This window comes from Protomyctophum bolini (genome assembly GCF_963924005.1).
Source record: "Protomyctophum bolini genome assembly, chromosome: 8".
Taxonomy (NCBI): Eukaryota; Metazoa; Chordata; class Actinopteri; order Myctophiformes; family Myctophidae; genus Protomyctophum; species Protomyctophum bolini.
In genome coordinates, this window is record NC_137869.1 from 26,844,046 (window position 1) to 26,869,087 (window position 25,042).

The window sequence follows — 25,042 nt, forward strand, 5'->3', positions numbered from 1 at the left end:
CAGATCATGTCTGTCTGTCTGTCTGTCTGTGTGTGTGTCTGTCTGTCCCGCTATCCAAATATGGAGTGTGTTGCATCAGCAATCACTCAGCTCCATATATGGGCACAAAAGGGGCCAGGTCCACTCAGCTCCATATATGGGCACAAAAGGGGCACCATATAAGGAGTCCCCAAAGCAGCTATACGTCCAAAACCCAAATATGTACGAGCTGCGTTCGCTTCCCGCGTTTGCGCGTCTTACTCGTCATTAGGGGTGGGTCCCGAATTTCGGTTCTCTATCGGTTCCCACAAACATGCAGTCACACGATATTTATTTATTTTCTTCCCTTAATAGACGCGCAGGGAACAGAGCTGATCTACAAGCCTACATCGTGTTGCATTGAAGCAACATCATTATTAAAGTTTCTTAAACGTAATTTTCAAGTGAAGTTTATGGGAGGAAACTTTTAAGAGGGGACAGGAATCTTGCGCCTTGCCTGAGTCTTCACTGCATACAGTACGTGCGCAGCATTGAATCAACATGAGACGAGAGAGGAAAGCGTGTGTGTGTGAGAGTGTGTGTGTGTGTGTGATCACGGCGTATGGTCCAGATGCCAGTCTAACTTCGAAGAGAGGTGGCGAGAAAAGAAAAAAGAGAGCCTACTTTGGCCAAACGATACCCATCCCTAGCCTTAGTCCTACTCCTCCTCTCAGACAACACTCCCTACTGACAGGTAATTACCCCCCTTACATCAAAAAGGCATGTGAGATCAAACCCACAATTCAACATTTTGGTTTTAAGATGTTGATATTCATTTTGTATTCATCCTTAGGACCCCAAATCACACCTTGGAAAGCATGAGTGTCTATTTCAATTTCTTTTGACTGGGAGGTCATATTTTGACAGCAGGAATTGCCTGTCATAATTTGACATTAGGATGTATTAGGATGTTGATATTCATTAATCAGCCAACACTCCCCACTGACAGGTAGTTACCCCCCCTTTTGATTTACATCAACAGGGCATGAGAGGACGTATAGGGCCTCATCATCATACATCATCTCATTCTCAACCAATGGCACATCTCCCACCCAATCACGCCAGCCAATCACAATATGCGTCCTCAAACTTTTGTCCTCAATGTTTGTGTTTACACAATTTTGTCTTCAATGTTTGTGTCTACACAAACCCTCAAAGCTGGGCATAGGAGGGTCTAGCGCCCCTCAAAATGGTACCTAATATCTTTCTCTATGGACCACGTCCACTGGTACTGTACCACCACAGGTCCAGAGGGTATACTACGACCGCCTGGTGCACAACTCGGACCGGGCCTGGCTGGTGAGCCACCTGCAGGTGGCGTGCCGGGACCACCTGAAGGAGGACTTCCACTGGCTCTTCCAGCACCTGAACCCGGACTGGGTCGGCCAGGTCACCGAGGACGACCTCCGCAGCCTGATGTTCTGCGACTTCCACGACCCCAAGGGGGAGGACCGCAGCTACCGCGAGGTGTCCGACCTGAACGTCCTGCGGCGGGTGGCGGAGTCGCACCTGGAGGAGTTCAACAACGTCAGCAAGGCCCCCATGAACCTGGTGCTGTTCCGCTTCGCCATCGAGCACGTCTGCCGTGTCTCCCGCGTCCTCAAGCAGCCGCGGGGCCACGCCCTCCTGGTGGGCATGGGCGGCAGCGGCCGCCAGTCGCTCACCCGGCTGGCCGCGCACATGGCCGAGTCGGAGCTGTTCCAGGTCGGTGTGCAATATGTATTTCGTTGACTAAAAAACTATGGCGAAAAATGTCCGGCGGCTATACCTTTTTTCACTGACAAAAACGAAATAAAAATAAATGTTTAGGGAGGGACTAGTGGAGAAGAGATCCAGTAGAACTAAAAGACACGTCATTTTATGACTCTGAAAATAGCCAATCTACTATGAATAGATCTGCTATTTTTGGCCTGCAGCTGAGTATAAATCAGGTACGCCATCAAATACATTTTAGTCGACTAAATCAACTGTAGATTTAGTCGACTAAAATGTTATGGTATTAAGTACTAAAACAAAATCCAAATTTGCTGCTAAAATGGACACGGTTCCAGGTGGAGATCTCCAAGAGCTACGGCACGGCCGAGTGGCGCGACGACCTGAGGTTCATCCTGAAGAAGTCGACGCAGGGCGACGCGCACGGCGTCTTCCTGTTCACCGACACGCAGATCAAGATGGAGTCCTTCCTGGAGGATGTCAGCAACCTGCTCAACACTGGCGAGGTGAGCGGGGAGTTATGGAGCAGAGATGGAAGACAATGGATGGATGATGGGACGGAAAGATATGGAAATGGAACAATCGATGGATAAGTCATGTAATGCAGGGGTTCCCAAACTTTTTTGGACCAGGTACCCCTTTTGGGGTAGATATTTTTCCAGGTACCCTCTCATCCTCGCAACACGGATAACAATATATTTACAACCACAAGCAGTGTTTCCTGCAGGAAAAAGCTTTGGCATGGTGCTGGGCACAGGCCGCAATTTTGATTAATTAATTAATTGATTTGATTCATTAATTAATAAGATTAATACATTAAGATTAATTTGTATTATTGCTCTTGTATTGCTATTGGAGACACTGGGGGACACTGGGCAGGCACTGAGGAGGCACTGGGGAGACACTGGGGAGGCACTCAGGGGCACACTGGGGAGGCACTGGGAAGGCACTCGGGGGGCACACTGGGGAGGCACTGGGAAGGCACTCGGGGGGCACACTGGGGAGGCACTGGGAAGGCACTCAGGGGCACACTGGGGAGGCACTGGGGAGGCACTGGGGAGACACTGGGGAGGCACTGGGGAGGCACTCAGGGGGACACTGTCTAAATGTAGACGTCTAAATGTATACATCTAAATGTAGACGTCTAAATGCAAGTTTGGGAACCACTGCTTTAAACACTTTAGCACTTTATGAACATGAACAAAATAGATGGGTCCCCCATGGAACTCCCTCAGGTACCCCTGGGGGTCCCCGGACCCCACTTTGGGAACCACTGGTCTAAATGTATACAGATGTCTAAATGTATACGTCTAAATGTAGACGTCTAAATGTAGACGTCTAAATGTAAGTTTGGGAACCACTGCTTTAAACACTTTTGCACTTTATGAACATGAACAAAATAGATGGGTCCCCCCTGGAACTCCCTCAGGTACCCCTGGGGGTCCCCGGACCCCACTTTGGGAACCACTGGTCTAAATGTATACAGACGTCTAAATGTATACGTCTAAATGTAGACGTCTAAATGTAAGTTTGGGAACCACTGCTTTAAACACTTTAGCACTTTATGAACATGAACAAAATAGATGGGTCCCCCCTGGAACTCCCTCAGGTACCCCTGGGGGTCCCCGGACCCCACATTGGGAACCACTGATGTAATGATTTGAATAGGTGGATGGATGGATGGATGGATGGAGAGACTGTTAGATTAGTGGATGGAAAGAAAGGATAGTGAATGAGATGCAGAGAGAAATAATTTACGAATTTGTATTCCAAGAGTTCAAAGTGTTCCATACTGTTCAAAAGTATACAGTGGAAAACTACAAAATGTTAATCTTTCAGGAAATGAAAAACATATTTTTTTTAGGAAATGAAAGTCTTATATTTTTAAAACCATGCAATACTGCCTCATCAAAGTTGGTATTGTGACTTTATATATTGTCTTATTACTTGCATGAGAGTGGGAGAGGTTGTGGAGTTAGCTGCTTTAGCAGGCAATTTGAGGGTCCAATGGAGTTAAGAGGTTTTTTCCGAAGTGCTTTTTAAAACTTTTCATTGGTTCCATATTTTTTAACACAGACAAAAAGCGTGTTGAATTAAAAAAAAATAAGAAAATGGAGTTAGGTGGTTTCCTCCCGACAGCAATGTTGTCCCCCATGCCGCCAGGTGCCCAACCTGTTCGCAGCAGATGAGAAGCAGGAGATCTGTGAGCGCATGCGAGTCCTGGACCGCCAGCGGGAGCGTGACAAGCAGACGGACGGCAGCCCACTGGCCCTGTTCAACATGTTCGTGGAGCGCTGTCGCGCCCAGCTGCACGTGGTGCTGGCCATGAGTCCCATCGGAGACGCCTTCAGGAGCCGCCTCAGACAGTTCCCCGCCCTCATCAACTGCTGCACTATTGACTGGTTCCAGGTGTGTGTGTGTGTGGGGACGACGACGACAACGACAATCATGTTTTACTCTAGTAAAACCTTTTGAGGAGTCCCTGGCTCCCCCTGGGTTAGTGTCGAATTGTTCCTCCCTCCATCCCTAACAACTGTTCCTGATGTCCTGTATGGTTTACGTACGCTGCCATTGGAAAGTGTGTGATTGGGTGAATATAATGCAAATTGTAAAGCGCTTTGGATAAAGGCGCCACCTAGATGCCCCAATTGCCCCATTTACCATTCAGTAGTGTGTGGTACAGTGTGTCCCCTCCAGTGTTGTCATGCTTTGCCCTTCTTCTCAGAGCTGGCCAGAGGACGCCCTGCAGGCAGTGGCCTCCCGATTCCTGCAGGACATTGAGATGAAGGACGAGTTGCGTGCCGGTTGCATCGCCATGTGCAAGAGCTTCCACACCTCCACCATCCAGCTGTCCGAGCGCTTCATGGCTGAGCTGCAGCGACACAACTACGTCACGCCCACCTCCTACCTAGAGCTCATCTCCACGTTCAAGGCTCTGCTGCAGAGGAAAAGAACGTAAGAGTTCCCTGTGCGGAAGTCATATTCAGTAATTGCCCACGGGGGTATTGCTGTAGTTTGGGTGTGGGCTTTTTGGTCTGTCTACTCTAGATAGTTCAACAGTGTTGCTTTTTGCAATGTATACAGTATAACACCGTACCTTTAGCATATCGTTGCTGTTCGGCAGAAAGAAACCTCTTATCTCCATATTCAAACTTTGTGTTTTATTTTCATGAATGAATGCCCTACTTGATCATGCCACAGCGTCAAACAAAAGTATCAAAAGTAGCACACCCACAAGCTCGAAACGTGGCGCGAAGCGACGAGTTTTGAGCTTGTCGACCTGTGTGTGTGTGTGTGTGTGTGTGTGTGTGTGTGTGTGTGTACTCACCACAGGGAGGTGATGGATCGGAAGCGGCGCTACGAGGTAGGCCTCCAGAAGCTGCAGTCGGCTGCAGGCCAGGTGTCCAGCATGCAGGCGGAGCTGGAGGCCCTGCAGCCGCAGCTGCGCCAGGCCAGCAGGGAGGTGGACGAGGTGATGGCCGTCATCCAGCGCGAGTCGGCGGAGGTGGCCGACACGGAGAAGGTGGTGAAGGTGGACGAGGCCGTGGCCAACGAGCAGGCCACGGCGGCCAAGTCCATCAAGGACGAGTGTGACGCCGACCTGGCCATAGCCATGCCCATCCTGGAGTCGGCCATGGCAGCACTGGACACTCTCACCACACAGGTATAGAGCACTGGTTTTCAACCCTTTTCACTGGATCAGAGTCATAGAGTAAGACAGAGTTACGACAACTCTGTTCACTTCATGGGGCCAGTCTCTTCTACATAGACTTCTATTGGTTTGTCCCTTTTAAAAGGGACAACCTTGTTTTCTGCCCCCTCAATGTTGTAACTCTCTTACTCTATTATATGGCTCTGCACTGGACACTCTCACCACACAGGTATAGAGCAGTGGTTTTCGTTTTGTCGAGGCCATTATTTATTCGCCATTTGATGAGATTTTGCCTTTCAGAATATTAGAATATTTTGTTGTCGTTGGATACGATTTTGACCACAATTGCATGCTGTATTTCTGTTGGTACCATAGGAGAGATAACAGGCAAACATTGATCAAAATAACAATTGTTCTACATTCTCTTATTGTGTAGACTTGTAAATTAAGTAATGCGGATGTTTAACAATAATTTAACTCTTGAGAGTGTAAAATGAACCAAATGGACCTGTAAGGGGTTAATTTGGTTTCATTTCACACTCAAGAGTTAAAGATCTATAAGGGTCCATTTGGTTACCAACTCTTCTCACTCACCACTGATTTAGAGGGAATGTCACACTCCTCGCTATGGTACATTGGTTGCAGCTGCAGCGTGCTTTTGATCATGGCATTTCATGGTTAGACTTGTCTTGCACCTGACCTGAATGTTTTTACTTGTTCTTTGGCATGTCTGCTTTACACAGCTGTAAGCATTATCAATAATAACATAATTCATTAATTTAAATTGATTCATTTTCATTGTTTTCAAGTTGTTATATAATGAATGCCTTACAAAATAACACCCAACCCTGTGTCATCTTCCAAGGACATCACTGTGGTCAAGTCCATGAAAAGCCCACCCCCAGCTGTTAAGCTAGTGATGGAGGCCATTTGCATCCTCAAGGGCATCAAGCCTGACCGCATACCTGACCCCTCGGGCTCTGGCAGGAAGGTGGAGGACTTCTGGGGCCCAGCCAAGAAGCTCCTGGGAGACATTAGGTTCCTCCATAGTCTCCGTGTGTATGACAAGGACAACATCCCATCGAACTTAATCGCTATCATCCGCAACAAGTATGTCACCAACCCAGACTTTGAACCGGAGAAGATTCGATCGGCGTCCAATGCTGCAGAAGGCCTGTGTAAGTGGGTTCTTGCCATGGAATCCTATGACAGGTAAGTTCCATTGTTTTGACTCATAATAATAATAATAATATTGGACCATCATTCAGTCTGTGGTCCATATTGGACCATGATTCAGTCTGTGGTCCATATTGGACCATCATTCAGTGTGTGGTCCATATTGGACCATCATTCAGTGTGTGGTCCATGGAGGTGAAGTAAATGCTCCTCCATGTGTGCTTCAGAGTGGCCAAGGTGGTGGCTCCTAAGAAAGAGAAGCTGGCGCAGGCAGAGGGGAAGCTGCAGGTGGCCATGGATAGCCTGCACAAAAAACAGGCAGCCCTAAAAGAAGTCCAGGACAAACTGACTAAGCTTCAACTGACCCTGGATTCTAACAAAAACAAGAAGGCCGACTTGGAGAGTCAGGTGTGTGTGTGTGTGTGTGCGTGTGTGTGCATGTATGTGTGCATGTTTAAAACAGAAGGTTGACATTTTACTGATTATCAGAATAGAAGCCTTACCCGTACCATTGAAGGACAAAAGCAACCCACATTGTTGTAATTAGCATGGGTGACTTTTAAGTAACAAGGTCGAGGTCAAGTTAATTTATATGCCCCAAGCTGGGCAATTCATTTTACTAACCAGATGATAAAGGGCAACACTGTCAGTGTCAGGGACCAGACCAGCAACCCGGCCTTCAACAACACAAGACATACACACACTAGTCCACAGTATCTCCATCTTATATCATCTCATCATCTGGTAGAACCTCGAGGCTCCTCTGGCTGACTTTCCTTTGGCTCTGCCGTTGGTCTCGTCCAGGTGGACCTGTGCTCTAAGAAGCTGGAGCGAGCTGAACAGCTGCTCGGAGGCTTGGGTGGAGAGAAGACACGCTGGAGCGAGGCGGCCTTCAACCTGGGAGAGCTGTACGACAACCTGACCGGGGACATCCTGATCTCTGCAGCTGTGGTGGCCTACCTGGGGGCCTTCACCCCCAGCTACAGACAGGTATGTGTGGGGCCTACCTGGGGGCCTTCACCCCCAGCTACCGAGCTGTGTGTGTGTGTGTGTGTGTGTGTGTGTGTGTGTGTGTGTGTTGGAATTGTTGGTTATGGAGTGAGCAGTGTCGGCCCCTCTCACGAGGGACCCTGTTTTTTTTATTAGATCATATATGGAGAACAATATCAATACCTGAACCATATGAACTGTACTGCACCCCCCCCCCCCAGCCCCCTTTTTGTAGTTGCTGTTGTCTGTATTGATGTGTTTTAAATTTCTGTGTGTATTGTGTATGATTTTGTATTGTTAAAAACAAAATGTCAAGGTTTCAAACCAATCAGACCCCTTTGACTTCCATTATACATTGTATCACCTAAAAAGTGTACAATACAAAATAGAGCCTTTTTGAAGGTTGTATTGAGGCCCACGATTATTCCCCACTTCTTTCATCATTAATGTATACCTTAAGTATACTGGATTTTGTATATTTAAAAATTCACTGTGTGTGTGTGTGCGTGTGTGTGTGTGTGTGTGTGTGTGTGTGTGTGTGTGTGTGTGTGTGCGTACGTACGTGCGTGTACTCTCCTCTCCAGTGTCAGATGGAGGAGTGGATAGAGCTATGTCAGAGCAAACAGATTCCCTGCTCTTCCAGCATGTCTCTAATGAGCACTCTGGGAGAGCCAGTAAAGATCCGTGCCTGGACCATCGCTGGCCTGCCGTCGGACAGCTTCTCCATAGACAATGGCATCATCATCTCGTGAGTGTCACCAAGATGTGCATCGACTTCAGCCTTCCTTACTATGGGCCACTAATACTATTAACTATATAATTAACCCTGGCATGGCTATTTTAGGCACATCATTATAGGTGTACATGTGTGTTTGGGGGGGCTTTTCAAATGGTTTCAGCTGACAGTGCTGGATTTAGTTCATGAACAGCAGCAGCAGAGCTGCTATTAAGTTACTCTACAGTCATCATCACTATACTATAAGCGGGGAATACGGCAACATCAGATTGTATGCAAAATCTCCCATGGCATTATTCAACTTTTCCTGTTTGCTTGTGTTTTCCTTGTCTATCAGTAGGTCAAGTGCATTGACACATTGACTGCCATTATTTTTTACCACTACTATGCTTTTGCATTTGGCACTTTCAGTTAAAAGACTTTTGATTTGTGTGTGTGCGTGTGCGTGTGTGTGTGTGTGTGTGTGTGTGTGTGTGTGTGTGTGTGTGTACACAGTAATGCCAGGCGGTGGCCCTTGATGATTGATCCCCAGGGCCAAGCCAACAAGTGGGTGAAGAACATGGAAAAGGCCAACGGTCTGCACGTCATCAAGCTGAGCGATCCTGACTTTGTACGCACCCTGGAGAACTGCATCCAGTTTGGCACACCAGGTGCGTACAGTACTGTATGTGTGTGCAATTTGTGTTTGTGAAAAAGCTAATGAAATGGACTCTGATGAGCTTTGTCTTGCAGTGCTCCTGGAGAACATTGGGGAAGAGCTGGACCCCATCCTGGAGCCCATACTGCTCAAACAGACCTTCAAGCAGAGCGGTGCCCTTTGCATTCGCCTGGGAGACTCCACCATCGAGTACGCCCCCGACTTCCGCTTCTACATCACCACCAAGATACGCAACCCCCACTACCTGCCTGAGACTTCTGTCAAAGTGGGTCTATATTTTACTTGTACTATTTATTTGACAGCATCACAATGCATCGCCGCATTGTGAGCTTGCAGATCTGCCTTTTTTTTTCCCCACGATTTTTTGTAACCCATGTGTCAATTATCTAATGTGATCCTGGGCTCTAAACACCCTCCGCCAACCTAGTCCCTATATACAGTATGAGGGACATGGGGAGAGCAACGGACTTGAACTCATGCTTCCTTCATGCCTGAGTGTCCAACTTGCTCCTGATAGATCTGCCATTTTCAATAGACTTTTTGTTTTAACATTTGAAAACTTGAAACGTGACATTCTGCATAATGAGTACTTTCACTTTTGGTACTTAAAAACTCTTTCAGCGCCACCTGATGGTCACCAGTTTAGGCTTTGAGTGGCAATTCTCCCATTATAAAAAAATAAAGAAATTGTAATTCTATTATCGGTATGCATGTAATGTGCATGTCATCACCTGTACACCAGATTAGAGGAATTTTCTAAATATGGATAAAAAAAATTGAATTCCCAAGGGAGCACGTCTTGTCGTCCGTGGCATCCGGTCCATAATTGGCAATTGGACGTCTTGTCGTTTATGGCTCTTAAACTGTTTTTAAAGTCAAATTTGATGCCAATAGTTTTGTACTTTTAGTCAGGTACATTTTGAATCCCGGACTTTTACTTGTAGCGGAATATTTCTATATGTTACAGTATTGATACTTTTACTTGTAGCGGAGTATTTCTATATGTTGCAGTACTAATACTTTTACTTAAGTAAAACATTTGAGTACTTTATCCACCACTGTGTTGTAGGTGACCCTGCTAAACTTCATGATCACTCCGGAGGGCATGCAGGACCAGCTGCTGGGCATCGTCGTGGCGCGGGAGAGACCCGACCTGGAGGAGGAGAAGCAGGCCCTCATCCTGCAGGGAGCCCAAAATAAGAGGTAGCACACTGACTTCATCTGCTGTGTTTATCACACAGCACACCAAGCAGTGAGAGCCACAAAGTGTAGGGCAGTCACAGCAGTGTGTTTGCTAAAGAGTAAATTGGTTATCACAGTGCGACGTGCCGCTACAGGCGAGAATAGACGCGTCTTCAGACACGTCTTGCATTGAAAATGTACATTGAACCAGATTTATTTGTCCCACTTGATTTATAATAATCAAGAAGGACATTTGCAATAATTTAGAATACTCATTCATGTAGAATTGTCCAAAATCTAAAATATTTGATGTGTTATAATGATCCTATATCAAGCTTCCTTTCTTCCTGCTCTCGGCAGACAGCTGAAGGAGATCGAGGACCAGATCCTGGAGGTGTTGTCCTCCTCAGAGGGCAACATCCTGGAGGACGAGACAGCCATCCAGGTGCTGTCGTCCTCCAAGGTGCTGGCCAACGAGATCTCAGAGAAGCAGGCCATCGCCGAGGCCACCGAGGTGAAGATCGACCAGACCCGCATGGGCTACACGCCCATCGCCGTGCACTCGTCCATCCTCTTCTTCTCCATCGCCGACCTGGCCAGCATCGAGCCCATGTACCAGTACTCGCTGGCCTGGTTCATCAACCTCTTTGTCCTCTCCATTGACAACTCTGAGAAGAGTGCTATGCTGGCGGAGAGGTGAGCAAGCACGGTGGAGAACAGTGTAAAAACGAAATAAAAACTAAGCTATGGTGACTACAAATAAGACTAAACTAAAGAATAAACGTATTGACAATTTCGTCAATAAATGAAAACTAGACTAAAGTGTTAGGGAGGGGTAAGAGATGCAGTAGAACTAAAAGACAAGTCATTTTATGTTTGGTTGTGCTCTGAAAATAGATCTACAAGCTCACAATGCATTATGCTGCGACGCGTTGTGAGCTTGTAGATCGTGTAAAATCAGCCATTATTTACTACGCCCATCAAGGCGTTATGATATTTAGTCAACTACATATTTTTTTTCCTGATACCTGATTATTCTTTGTCGTTCACTGGTGTAATTGCAACGCATGTTGAGTTTGTAGATTTGCTATTTTCGCCGTGGGACACCATCATATGACAAAGTACTGTCTTTGTCAATAAATCAGGCTTGAGTTGAGACTTGATTGACTTTTTTATAGTCTGTAATCAATGTCAGAAATCTGATAAAACTCGGTGAGATGAACCATTACGGCAGGCATTCTGACTAAAGAGGGAATCCTGAATTAGAGGTTACACAGTTACATTTGACTTCCTCACACTAAACAAGCCTTTTGTTTATCTAAGAAAGGTTAAGCGCAAATCAGAGACATTAAGCACTGTGTGTGTGTATGTTCTATAACCTCCTGCAGGCTCAGGATACTCAACGACCACTTCACATACTCGCTGTATGTCAACGTGTGCCGCTCGCTGTTTGAGAAGGACAAGCTGCTTTTCTCTTTCTGCCTCAACGTTAATCTGCTCATGTACAACAAAGTGGTAGGCACGCACGCACGCACGCACGCACGCACACACACACACACACACACACACACACACACACACACACACACACACACACACACACACACACACACACACACACACACACACACACACACACACACACACACACACACACACACACACAGCATCTCTGACATTTGTGTCAAACCACAGGCTTAATTGGGTTTTGCCTGAGAAAAAGTCAGGTAAACAGCCAGGAGATTGGAGAATGGAGAATGAGGCTGGCCGGTCACTGACACAGACCAGGAGCTCCTAGCCGGCATACGTTTGCTGGCTAGGAGCTCCTGGTGTCTATGGGAGGCAGCCAGAACACGGGCATCAATCACAAGGGTGTCCCAAACTTACATGCAAGGACGTAAAATACAGGTGTATGGCAGATTGAAATGAATGGCTTAGGCCTTTATACACATTGCATATCAGTGTTGCACAGCGAAGATAGCCGATCTACAAACTCACAATGTGTCATTGTGAGCTTGTAGATCAGCTGTAGGACGGTGACAGGCTTAAGTGGTTAACCTCTCCGGTCCAGGTGGAGGAAGGAGAGTGGCGCTTTCTGCTGACAGGTGGCGTGGGCCTGCACAACCCTCACTCCAACCCCTGCACCTGGCTGCCCAAGAAGTCCTGGGACGAGCTCTGTCGTCTGGATGACATGGAACGCTTCGGGGGCCTGCAGTCTGACATGGCTCGTCTCAAAGATGAATGGAAGAGGGTGTACGACAGCCCAGTGAGTGTCTAGTGTCCTGTCCACCTATCTGACTGGTTCAATATGTGTGGCCTCGGCTCACATGACAAACAATAAGTCTGCCTGTTTTTGGCATGTGACATCTTCACTCCAGTCTCTCTTGGGGCTTTGACTGGTGTAAAAGCCTCATTATTGCACCGTATGATTGCTTTTATAGACCTGGAAATGTGGTAAAATTCTTCTGTAAATGTTATGGAAAGGTTTAGAAAATGCATTTTCACAAATGTGTGGGAAGTCCACCTCACACTAAGTTCAAACTTAGCCTAGTTATTTAGTTATTTAGTAATGCATAAGTCTTGACTTAAAAGCCATTTAAGCTATAACTAGGCTAAGTTTGAACTTGTGCTGAAACTGGCCCCATATCTCCACATCCATGACACCATTATATTAACTGTAGTGTATGTGTGCATCCTCAGAACCCGCACCACACACCGTTTCCAGATGAGTGGCAGGAGAAGCTGGGCCAATTCCAAAAGATGTTGGTGATCCGCTGTCTCAGACCAGATAAGGTCAGGTTGCTTTGCTGTGCTCCGCACGGACGCACGCACGTACGCAGGCTCAAGCATCAACATGTTTACCAAGAAAATCGTACTCATAAATCATACTCTACTGTATGCCCACCAGATCATTCCCATGGTGCAGGAGTTTGTCTCTGACAGTCTGGGACGACCCTTCATCGAGGCGCCCCCGTTCAACCTGAGCAAGGCCTTTGGTGACAGTCACTGCTGCGGCCCACTTATCTTCATCCTGTCCCCTGGCTCGGACCCCATGGCCGCTCTACTCAAGTTCGGAGACGAGCAGGTAGTACTGGCATCTGTACCCTGTCAAAATGGCCTTGGTTAAAGCATAAAAAAGACTGGAGTGATGACTGTCACACTGTCCTTGAGTGAAGGTAGTGTGTGTACAAAAGGCACGTGACACAGTTCTCAAAACCTCAAAAAGTGTTCAAATGAGCAGGATACTCAAAATAGGAAGCCAGTGTCCTCTTAAGCAAAAACAAACTGTTTTATTCATTCACATTTCAAGTGTCAAAAATGGTGTCCCAAAAACAGTACAACACACTATTTACAATGGCCGAATAGGTTGGCTCTCCTGGTCTACAGCCCTACATCGACTGCCGGACAGTGGTAGGTCCCCCTTCTTAAATATAGGCTAGGCCCCTCCCACTGGACCGTACCAACCCTAATTGATTCCACAATTAACAGCCCCATGTCCAGAGACAATAACTACTTTAACACATAATCACATTTGTATAATTCACATTTAAATCATTACACATCATCCACAATAATTCACATATTTACAAAACCCTACAGTTGGTCTGATCCAGTGGGATGGACTGAGCATGCTCCCTACAATGGAGTCGGGCACTATAAAAGGCAGCCTCATGCTACAATTGGGTCCTTCCCCACTGGTCAGCACTGTAGTAACACATGTCAAACATTCTCCAAACATGATTCACAACTTAGGGAATAAAGGTGAGACTTTAACCCATTGTTGTGTCCTCATACATACATACATCATTAAACATATCATTTAGGGGAGAACACAAGAAAACAGTCTATGTCAACTATTAAATGAGTCAGTGGCAGGGTAATCTGTCACAATGATTCATTGTGCTTGAAATTACTGTGTGGGATCCATGAAAACCAGCCAGGATTTCCAAGGTTTGGAATGTTTGGAAACGTACTATTATAGAAGCTTAGACCATTTTTGTATTACCATGTGTTTAGCATGGGAAGTACATACAGTAGTATGAACAAGCATAGAAATCAAAGGCAGCACTTAACGCCAAGCCTTTAGTCCTAAAACAAAAGCTCCATCTGCATGCTACAATAGGTATCGCTATTAATAATAATAATAATCATAATCAAAGCTGAAAAACAATGGAAGTTGAATCTACACTGTCGAAAAACGTGTGTGTGACGTGCGTTGTGTCTGTGTGTGCACGCACGTTCCCCAGGGCTTCACTGGTACCAAGCTGACCTCCCTCTCGCTGGGGCAAGGCCAGGGCCCTATTGCTATGAAGCTGATCGAGACAGGCATCAAAGAGGGCACCTGGGTGGTCCTGCAGAACTGCCATCTGGCCACCTCCTGGATGCCCACTCTAGAGCGAGTCTGTGAGGTCTGAAAACATTTACACACACATACACTGTACCGTTTGTAAAATTATATGTACAAAAGCAGACTTTACTGTAGTCTGTGTAGCATTTATTTACTCTGATGAACATCTCTCATTTGTGCCTATACTACTGCATACATTAACTATTTTTTTTGCTGCTAGCTGTTAGCATAATTGTAGTTAAGCTGTGCCACCACCTGTGTCCACTTTAACAGGATCTGTTTCCTCCCCCCTACAGCCCCATGCAAGCACTCACTGCAACCATTTGCTATCATTAGCATTAGCGCACACTGTTTACCTGGGAAGCACCCTATGATCCGACGGACCATTGCTCCGAAGGAGCATTGGTCCGAGGTGCGCTGGGGGTCGGGAGAGGGTGGGTGGTTAGGTTTAGGTGTCTGCCCCGGGGGAGGTTAGGGTTAGGGTGAGGGTTTGAGGTAGGTTGTCGATCGGACCAATGGACCGTCGGCATATTGACGCGGACCCGTTTACCTGTCGCCATCTGAACTTTGGATGCCTGAGGATCACCAAGGACAGCTCTTTTAGATTTCCGACTTATGGAGGTTTGAAAATCCTGGTAAACGGGGGTAAAGGGGGTAAACTGAAAGGTACGAATATATTCATACCTCGCAGAGAAAGAATTAAGAAGTAGATTGTGGTAGAAACACTGAGCCATTGTACACTCTGAGTTACGCTTTTGTTTTTGTTTTTTTAAGATTTTTTTTGTGGATTTTCTGCCTTTATTGATAGTCACAAGTGATTTTTTTTATAGAGGAGGGAGAGAGATGGGGTAGTGACATGCAGTAAAGGCCACCGGGATCGGGAGTCGAATCCGCGGCATACTGCCAGACTCGGACTACCGGCCAATATGCCTGGACCGCTGAGCTACGGCCCAGGCCTGAGTTACACATTTGTGCCTGATTTGCTGGGACCAGATTACATGGTGTGTATATGTATAACTCTCAATGATGACGTAAGAAATATGTGGATTAAAGGACCCAATGCCATAGTGTAATTGGTCATGTATGTAATCTGGTCCCAGCAAATCAGGCACAATTTGCTGTACGCATCAAAAGTGGCGGGTTGGCTGGGACGGTGCATACGAGCCGGGCGAAACTATTACTTGTGCGCTCTGCTTGCGCAAGTAATGAACACTGAGAATGCTGTGTGTCTTTGAGCAGGAGCTGAACCCAGACACCACCCATCCAGACTTAATGCTGTGTGTCTTTGAGCAGGAGCTGAACCCAGACACCACCCATCCAGACTTAGGCCCTCATTTATCAACCGTGCGTACGCCAAAATATGGGTGCACGCCGAAATTGCCGACATTTTTGACATTTACCATTTCCGGCAAAGCTTGAAATTGAACGTGACAACGTTCAAATCCCACGTCTGCTCGGCAGCTTGCTTACGCTTGTTTTTCTGTCGTAGAACGGCGGAGCAGCATTGTTTGACCAGCTGAGAGGCTGCCAAAGGCATGAAACATATGTATTCACTCCTAAAATGTTAATATAAAACTGTATGTATATGGGCTACACATGTAAAAAAAAAAAAAAAAAAAGAAAAAGGAATAGACCTACAAGATGTGTCTTTGTGTCATATGAAATTTGTAGGAGCTTTCCAACTTTACAATTAAAATCGCGCTTGATTTAAGCCATTTAAACAGTGTTTTGCATGAGCGCATATGCGGATTTGGGCTGTCTGTGCTGGAATATTTCCATGACGTTGGAAAGTAGCCTATAGTGCAATGCAGCTGCGGAGAGTCCCAACATGCATGGGTAGCCTACTGTAATCTACAGCAGGCCAACAGCACTTGTCTTTCTGGAGTTACGGTATATGCAATCTCCTCCTCGTTTAATAAACCTGACGTGTCACTGGAATGTCAAATGTGCCGTGCCAGCCCAGCGCAAGTGCATGGGAACCGCATCGGCGATAGGTATAGGCTAACCCAGCCAGTCAGCCCACCACCACCTACCATATATTTTGGCTGCACATTAATATAATTGACAGTTGACAGTCCTGCAGCCACTGCAGCGACTGCGAGGCAATCTAAATAGACTGTCGAACGTGCATGCAGTTGGTCACGGACGGACCACAGTGATAGAGAGAGACAGACAGACAGGACAGGAGGAGCACCTGCAAAACAGCAGCGTGTCACCGTTCGTGTGTGTGCCAGGTTTTCGTTCACTAATATATCTTGTTGTATATTAAATTAAAAATACTTTAATAATTTAATATACAACTAACAACACACAGTGAAAGTTGCTTGCAAATTGTGATATGTGCGTGCGGGGGGTGAGGACCGTGAGGCGGGCAGCAATAAGGGAAGCGAAGCGAGAGGAGAAACAGACATGGTAGGCCTACAACTTTATTTAATTCATGCAGGTGTTCGTTTTTTATTTATTTAACAACACACCAGTTAGTTGGGCAGCTTGCAAGTTTCGTGTACGTGCTGTGCGTCTGTGCGTGTGTATGAGAGAGGGGGGTGAGGCGCAGCAAGGCACGGGAGAAACCTATTTTTTCATGTTACCATGGTTTCAGGAAACGTATTGCCGTTTTCAGGTCGCAAAAACGAGGGCGAGGCTTGATTTCATAGGGCGTGCCAGATAGATTTCAGCCGTCACATTTATTAACGTCAGAACGAAATTAAGGAAGGATCAGCTGTTTGCGATCACTTTATAAATGCCGTGGCGACGTGGGTGTACTACGAAACCTGCACTCGAATCTGTGGCAGATTTTACACTCGATTGATAAATGAGGGCCTTAATGCTGTGTGTCTTTGAGCAGGAGCTGAACCCAGACACCACCCATCCAGACTTCAGACTGTGGCTGACCAGCTACCCGTCTCCCACCTTCCCTGTGGCCGTGCTCCAGAACGGGGTCAAGATGACCAACGAGGCCCCCAAGGGCCTCAGAGCCAACATTGCACGCTCCTTCCTCATGGACCCCATCTCCGACCCAGAGTTCTTCGGTAACTGCAGCAAACCGGTTAGTGTGTTACTGTACATGTTCAAAGTTCAAGGTAGAGGCCTGCAGGAATGTTCTGTCAGTCCTCCTGTTCCCGCTGGGTGTCTGACCATTGCCGCTCGCGCCTGCATTGGTTTCATTTCTGACCGCCCATGGTAAATTTAGTTGCTGTCCGGTAGAAACGTCTTATCTCCATATTTTAAGCGGCAGATCTACAAACTCTAAATGCGGCCCGTTACTGCTACTTCTGTTCTTTTGAATTTGAATCCTGAATTGTAACAGTTTTGGACACTGTATGAGGTTTCCCCCCGACAGAGGCTATGCCATTTAGTCCCACATCATCCCCAAATCTCTGTATTTTAAGACCACCCGCTCCCACGCACGCAACATTTGTGCAGGGCTCTATAGTTCTCGGTATCTGTATTGTTACGACTTGTGTACAAGTACATAAGAGTACAATTGTGTGTGTGTGTGTGTGTGTGTGTGTGTGTGTGTGTGTGTGTGTGTGTGTGTGTGTGTGTCCTCAGGCAGTGTTCAAGAAGCTGCTATACGGCCTGTGTTTCTTTCACGCTCTGATCCAGGAGAGGAAGAAGTTTGGTCCTCTGGGCTGGAACATCCCCTACGAGTTCAATGAGACTGACCTGCGTATCTCTGTCCAGCAGCTTCGCATGTTCCTGGAACAGTACCAGGTATTGTTGGGAGTGATGCACACAACTACCAGGCTACTAATACATTGTGATGTTTCCTCGATTGACACGCGTACGGTACGGTAAGGTACACGCATGCACTCACACTCTGCAATGATGGAGCTTGAATTTGACCCACTTTTGTTTTTATAGCTGTGATGATGTCACTTCATTCTCTTGAACACATGAGAGACAGTGCTCAAACAGAAGGCTTTGTGGATGCCATGGGTGTAATGATGAGTCTATGACCTCCTGCCCCGACAGGAAGTGCCTTTTGACGCCCTCCGCTACATGACGGGAGAGTGCAACTACGGAGGGCGTGTGACGGACGACTGGGACAGACGGACGCTGCACACCATCCTCTCCATCTTCTACACCCCCAAAATACTCCAGGACGCCGACTACAAGTTTGACCCCAGTGGGATCTATTACTCACCTCCTGAGGGGGATGTAAGTATCTGTACTAGACTTTTATCTAATTTTCTAACTGGTTCTAAAATGGTTATTTGACCTGTTTCTATCCTGTGCTTTTCTGTTTTCACATAGCGCGCCACCGAGTGGCGCACTATGAGCTTGTAGGTCTACTATTTTAGAAAAATCGTGAAAATATTTATTTCAGAAAACTGGAGGATTTAGAAGATTTTTTATTTATTTTGAGGTCGGGCCTAAATGGGTTGACTCACATTTACATAGCCATCGTTGAATGAATGTCTTCAATCTAGCCTTATTACTCTGAATGTTTCCCCTCTCCCTCCATCCCCTATTCTCCATCCCCACCGCTAACCTCCCCTCTGGTCTTACCTGTGTTCTCTCCCGCAGTACAACAACTATATTGAATACACCAAGTTGTTGCCACACAGCCCGTCTCCTGAGATCTTCGGCATGAATGCCAACGCCGACATCACCAAGGACCAAGCAGAGACGCAGCTGCTGTTCAACAGCATCCTACTCACACAGGTACACAGCCATACTGCTGTTCAACAGCATCCTACTCACACAGGTACACAGCCACACTGCTGTTCAACAGCATCCTACTCACACAGGTACACAGCCATACTGCTGTTCAACAGCATCCTACTCACACCGGTACACAGCCACACTGCTGTTCAACAGCATCCTACTCACACAGGTACACAGCCATACTGCTGTTCAACAGCATCCTACTCACACAGGTACACAGCCATACTGCTGTTCAACAGCATCCTACTCACACAGGTACACAGCCATACTGCTGTTCAACAGCATCCTACTCACACAGGTACACAGCCACACTGCTGTTCAACAGCATCCTACTCACACAGGTACACAGCCATACTGCTGTTCAACAGCATCCTACTCACACAGGTACACAGCCACACTGCTGTTCAACAGCATCCTACTCACACAGGTACACAGCCACACTGCTGTTCAACAGCATCCTACTCACACAGGTACACAGCCACACTGCTGTTCATCAGCATCCTACTCACACAGGTACACAGCCATACTGCTGTTCAACAGCATCCTACTCACACAGGTACACAGCCACACTGCTGTTCAACAGCATCCTACTCACACAGGTACACAGCCATACTGCCGAGGACTGCACAGCACCCAGGAGCTAGGTCACCAACTACTACTGGAACACACACATGAACATTTAATGCAAGCAACGATATGGCAGATAAAGACAGTGTGACGCCTTCTCTTCTTTTTTTTTTTTTAAGATATTTTTTGCCTTTTATTGACAGATCACAGTAGGTAGACAGGAAACGGGGAGAGAGATGGGGGGGGGGGGGGGGGGAGGCAGGCAAAGTTCGTTGGGATCAGGAGTCGAACCCGAGACACACTGTCATGCTGAATTACCTGCCAGGGTGCCTGGACCGCTAAGCCGGCCGTTCAGACAATTCAAAAACAGATTTAACAGATTTTGTTTTGTTTCGTATTTTTTTCGGGGGAAGAAAGGAATTTGGAACCAACCTAACCTGAACCATGGTTCCTGCCATTCATCCTCAACCATCATCTTTTCTCTCGCTGTCCTTATTTTTCTCGTCAGTCGCGTTCTTCTGGCTCTGACACCAGGTCAGCGGATGACATGGTGTTCGAGGTGGCGGCCGACATTCTGAGCAAGTTGCCCGCCGACTTCGACCTGGAGGTGGCGATGCTGCGTTTCCCCACCAGCTACAACCAGAGCATGAACACAGTGCTGGTGCAGGAGATGGGCCGCTTCAACAACCTGCTGCGTACTGTCCGAGAGTCCTGCATCAACATTCAGCAGGCCATCAAGGTTAGAGTCCTGCATCAACATTCAGCAGGCCATCAAGGTTAGAGTCCTGCATCAACATTCAGCAGGCCATCAAGGTTGGAGTCCTGCATTAACATTCAGCAGGCCATCAAGGTTAGAGTCCTGCATTAACATTCAGCAGGCCATCAAGGTTAGAGTCCTGCATTAACATTCAGCAGGCCATCAAGGTTGGAGTCCTGCATTAACATTCAGCAGGCCATCAAGGTTAGAGTCCTGCATTAACATTCAGCAGGCCATCAAGGTTAGAGTCCTGCATTAACATTCAGCAGGCCATCAAGGTTAGAGTCCTGCATTAACATTCAGCAGGCCATCAATTTTAGGGCTGTCAAAAAACAATTAGTTGTCATACAAATAATTGCGATTTAATTGTGTTTTTGGCTTCGAATATTGGAACATATGAATCAATAAAACATTGCACAGGGCAGATATGACAAATATATTATTGTGAACGCAGTGATTGCGAACGCAATGAGCACTTACTATGAGACCTAGCAGATCATGTCTGTCTGTCTGTGTGTCTGTGTGTGTGTCTGTCCCGCTATCCAAATATGGAGTGTGTTGCATCAGCAATCACTCAGCTCCATATATGGGCACAAAAGGGGCCAGGTCCACTCAGCTCCATATATGGGCACAAAAGGGGCCAGGTCCACATATACAGTAACAGCGGGACAGACACACAGACAGACAGACAGACAGACATGATCTGCAGGGTCTCAGCTGCGTTCGCTTCCCGCGTTTGCGCGTCTTACTGGTTATTAGGAATTATTAGGATACATATTTAATAATGTTATTATTTTATACAATTAGCTGATCTACAGTAAAAGCTTGTATATCAGCTATTTCAGATTTTTTATTTTGACGATTATGCAAAATTAATTAGGATTATGTCAAATAATTGTAATTGGACGATTATGTAAAATTGTGACAGGCCTAATAAAGGTATGCTAGCGTGGCTGTGGGACAGGAACTTTACCCTTATGCAGCCTGGACGTCCCCTACACTGCCCATTTTCATGAGAAAATGGGGGGCAATTTTGGTAATAGACTAGCATAATCTGACTATGAATGTCATACCTAGTGTCTCTATAACATTGAGCTTTTGGAGAGCAATATCTGTCTCACCCGCTGGCGAAAACCTCTGGGAACTCAGAATAATGTGTCTGTGGATGTACGTACTTTGTATTTGTATATGTGCCCGCTTTTCTTACTGTACTTTGTTGAAATTGTGTGTGTATGTGCGCGTGTACGTGTACGTGTGCTTGTGCGCGTGCGATAGGGCTTGGTTGTGATGTCTGCAGAGTTAGAAGAGGTGGTGAACAGCATCCTACAGGGCCGTATCCCAGGCATGTGGATGAAGAAGTCCTACCCCAGCCTCAAGCCCCTGGGCAGCTATGTCAATGACTTCCTGGAGCGCCTCAACTTCCTGCAGGTAAACCTTCCTGCTGCAGCATAATTTCCTTGCTGCCAGGTGGAAACCTTCAATCCTATATCCTAAAATTAAAAAGGCAAATAGAAAAGATTTGTATTTATTTCATAAATTCCAATGTTAAATGCCCAAATCAATAATTTTTATTAATGGACAATTAATGGTCAACTAAAGTTTCACGATGGTGACAGCCCTGCTACCCCTCCCATGTGTTGTGTGATCAGGACTGGTACGAAGGGGGCATGCCAGCCGTCTTCTGGATATCCGGCTTCTTCTTCACACAAGCCTTCCTGACAGGCAGCCAGCAGAACTACGCCAGGAAGCACACCATCCCCATTGACCTGCTGGGCTTCGACTTCCAGGTGCTGGAGGACACCGAGTACCAGCAGCCCCCAGAGGACGGTAAGGACACCAGGGCTTGGAGGGAAGAGTTGGAGTCAATGGCTACGTTTACTTGGACAGTTAAATCCCCTTTTCATTCAGAATAAAAGTTAAATCCTATTAAAAGTTGTCATGTAAACACCTACAAAAACTTAAATCGAAATGAAAATGGCCAATCTGATTTAAACTTCCACTTTTCCATTTTTCCATTTTCCATTTTTAAATCCTATTGAAACAATTGTGGACTCATGTAAACACTCATTCGGAGTGAAGTTAATTCTGGTCTTTCTGTGCATGCTTGTTTCCATGTAATTGGTATGGCTATATTATGCTCTTGTTTTGTGATTAATTATAATAAACTAGACATGTTTAATTTCACATCTCTGAGAGAGGCTACAGGATACATCAAGTATAAAGTAATACGGCATAAAGTGTTTTTTTATTACTATTTTGTTTTACTGAAATGTAGTGGAGTAAAAGTAGACTACTAAAGTAAATGTACTTATTTACTTTCAACTTCTTTAATGGACATAAACATATCCGCCCCGCCCCCTATCCAATCGGAAGCCTTCCCAGCCCCAAACCTGATGTGGAATGAAATAATGGGATTTAAAAGTATTGTCCATGTGAACACTCATTCGGAATGACCTTTCCCATGTAAACACGCAGCAAAAACATTACTTCTGAATTAATTCATTCTGAAGTTTTCATTCTGAATGAAAAAGCCCTCTTGTAACCGCAGACAGAGTTACAGTAGTTTCGGCGACTAAAACCATGACGAAAAATGTCCATCGACTACACTGACGAAAACGAAATAACTAGGTTATGATGACTACATTTCGTCAACAAATAAACAGTAGACTAAAATGTTATGGAGGGACTACTGGAAAAGAGATCCAGTAGAACTGAAATAAAGTCATTTTATGTTTGGTTGTGCTAGACTAGATTAAGACTTTGACTATCATAATCAGACTATGAATTCCTTACCACCAGAGAGTGTCTCTATGACATTGAGCCTTTGGAGAGTAATATGCATATCATGTGTTAATGTATTTGGACGTAGTACCATACGTACAATCATACATTGTATTTGTGTGTGTGTGCAGGTGTGTACATTCGAGGGCTTTTCCTGGATGGTGCTCGTTGGGACAGAGAGGCCAGACATCTGGCTGAGTCCTACTCTAAAGCGCTGCACGACACCATGCCTGTGGTGAGAGCTCCTGCACACTGGGAAACACTCAGACTGCACACTGTTCCTTATTTCACTCAAACGTTTTCATGTCAAGGAACCCATAATTGATATGTATCTGGTCGTGGACCCCCATCTGAAAAGGTTTTGTGCCGGGACCCCCAAAAGAGAACATTTGTGTAAAAATAAATCATTCATTCACGAATAAATATAAATACCGGTAGTTGAAGCATTTCATTATTCGGTTGCTTCAACTACCGGTATTTATATTTCTTCGTGAATGAGAATGAGATATTTTCCGACAGACAACAATGATGTCTAAATACAGCCACATTTCAAGTTATTGGAAACATTTTCATTGCCAAAGCAAGTGTTAAAATATAATAAAAGAGATACGGCATTGTGTAAACAGCATCAATCTGCTGCCTTAAGGCTGATGTATACTCACTTGTATGACGGTGTCGGAAATAGCCGATCTATAAATTAAGCATTATAAGTCCCTATAGTCAAACATCTCACATATTCCGTATTGTCATTTGCACATTGTTGCTTGTCTTATGAATTGTTATTCTCCTGTGTATTGAAACCTTTAGTAGACTATGTTAAAATAAGAATGTAAAATGTAATTCCACAATAGCTTTTCTGTTATATATATGTAATATGATTTTCTGTTTGAGTAAAAGTGTCAATTAAAATGAAATAATCCAATTCGCACTGTAATTTTCAAATACATGGACTTGGACCACACTAAAAGTAAATGGATTTAATTCCAGTTCAAATGTTAATTAAAATTTGAACATTTAAATGCAATATAAACACAACATAAACATGGTTTTCCTTTTATCCAAGCAATATAAAATTGAATACACACACACACGCTCCCTCTAATCAAATTGGAGCAACGGCAATGCACAAAAAGTGACGACACCTACTCCAGTCACAGTGTAACAGCCTGCTGTCCCCTCTCTCTCGTTCCAGATGTGGCTGAAGCCTTTGAAACGGCAGGACGTCCCCCAGAGGATGAGCTATGTCGCGCCCGTCTATAAGACCAGCGAGCGGCGAGGCACCCTGTCCACCACTGGCCACTCCACCAACTATGTCATTGCCATGACGCTCAACTCTGACATGCCAGCGGAGCACTGGATCAGACGAGGAGTGGCATTGCTATGCCAACTCAACTCTTAGCCTTGTTTGTTCTGAAAAGAAAATGGTAAAGATCTTGAGTAAATATCTGAAAATAAATACTCATCCTGTTTACTTTGGTAGGCATTGGACCCATACTTTTCCATACTGTACACGTTTCCCCCCCTTTTTTACTTTCTTTAACTATATATATATATATGATGATTTCCTTTTTGTGTATATATTTGTACGTCTTTAAATGTTCTGATGAATTGAAAATGAAGGACCCTGATGTAAACAATTCTTAGTGCTTTTTATAGTTTATCCTCATAGCAGTTTTTTTATTGATTGAAAACATTTCAAAGTAAAAAGTTCCAGCATGTCTAGTCCACAGTAAGCTGGATAATAAAAAGTGTGAATGGAGTTTCTAGGTGAAAGTGCTTTTTTGACGTGCCAA

At 45.6% G+C, this 25,042-nt stretch overlaps 1 protein-coding gene across 1 annotated transcript in view; it reads left to right on the plus strand.

Moving 5' to 3' along the window:
• dnah7 (dynein, axonemal, heavy chain 7) overlaps positions 1 to 24,648 on the plus strand; it is a gene marked incomplete at both ends in the record, with an annotated part of 55,199 nt that extends 30,551 nt beyond the window's left edge. The window contains 27 exons of the mRNA XM_080770509.1: positions 1,264 to 1,722; positions 2,070 to 2,237; positions 3,895 to 4,140; positions 4,457 to 4,686; positions 5,065 to 5,395; positions 6,249 to 6,595; positions 6,787 to 6,967; positions 7,364 to 7,549; positions 8,134 to 8,297; positions 8,781 to 8,935; positions 9,018 to 9,208; positions 10,013 to 10,146; positions 10,486 to 10,821; positions 11,514 to 11,640; positions 12,197 to 12,391; positions 12,826 to 12,918; positions 13,034 to 13,210; positions 14,373 to 14,534; positions 17,319 to 17,519; positions 18,026 to 18,187; positions 18,449 to 18,634; positions 19,004 to 19,141; positions 20,220 to 20,450; positions 21,744 to 21,896; positions 22,118 to 22,295; positions 23,381 to 23,484; positions 24,442 to 24,648. Of these exons, the coding sequence (XP_080626635.1) occupies positions 1,264 to 1,722; positions 2,070 to 2,237; positions 3,895 to 4,140; positions 4,457 to 4,686; positions 5,065 to 5,395; positions 6,249 to 6,595; positions 6,787 to 6,967; positions 7,364 to 7,549; positions 8,134 to 8,297; positions 8,781 to 8,935; positions 9,018 to 9,208; positions 10,013 to 10,146; positions 10,486 to 10,821; positions 11,514 to 11,640; positions 12,197 to 12,391; positions 12,826 to 12,918; positions 13,034 to 13,210; positions 14,373 to 14,534; positions 17,319 to 17,519; positions 18,026 to 18,187; positions 18,449 to 18,634; positions 19,004 to 19,141; positions 20,220 to 20,450; positions 21,744 to 21,896; positions 22,118 to 22,295; positions 23,381 to 23,484; positions 24,442 to 24,648 (5,442 nt within the window). The remainder of the gene's footprint in view (positions 1 to 1,263; positions 1,723 to 2,069; positions 2,238 to 3,894; positions 4,141 to 4,456; positions 4,687 to 5,064; positions 5,396 to 6,248; positions 6,596 to 6,786; positions 6,968 to 7,363; positions 7,550 to 8,133; positions 8,298 to 8,780; positions 8,936 to 9,017; positions 9,209 to 10,012; positions 10,147 to 10,485; positions 10,822 to 11,513; positions 11,641 to 12,196; positions 12,392 to 12,825; positions 12,919 to 13,033; positions 13,211 to 14,372; positions 14,535 to 17,318; positions 17,520 to 18,025; positions 18,188 to 18,448; positions 18,635 to 19,003; positions 19,142 to 20,219; positions 20,451 to 21,743; positions 21,897 to 22,117; positions 22,296 to 23,380; positions 23,485 to 24,441) is intronic.
• Between the last annotated feature and the right edge of the window lie 394 nt (positions 24,649 to 25,042).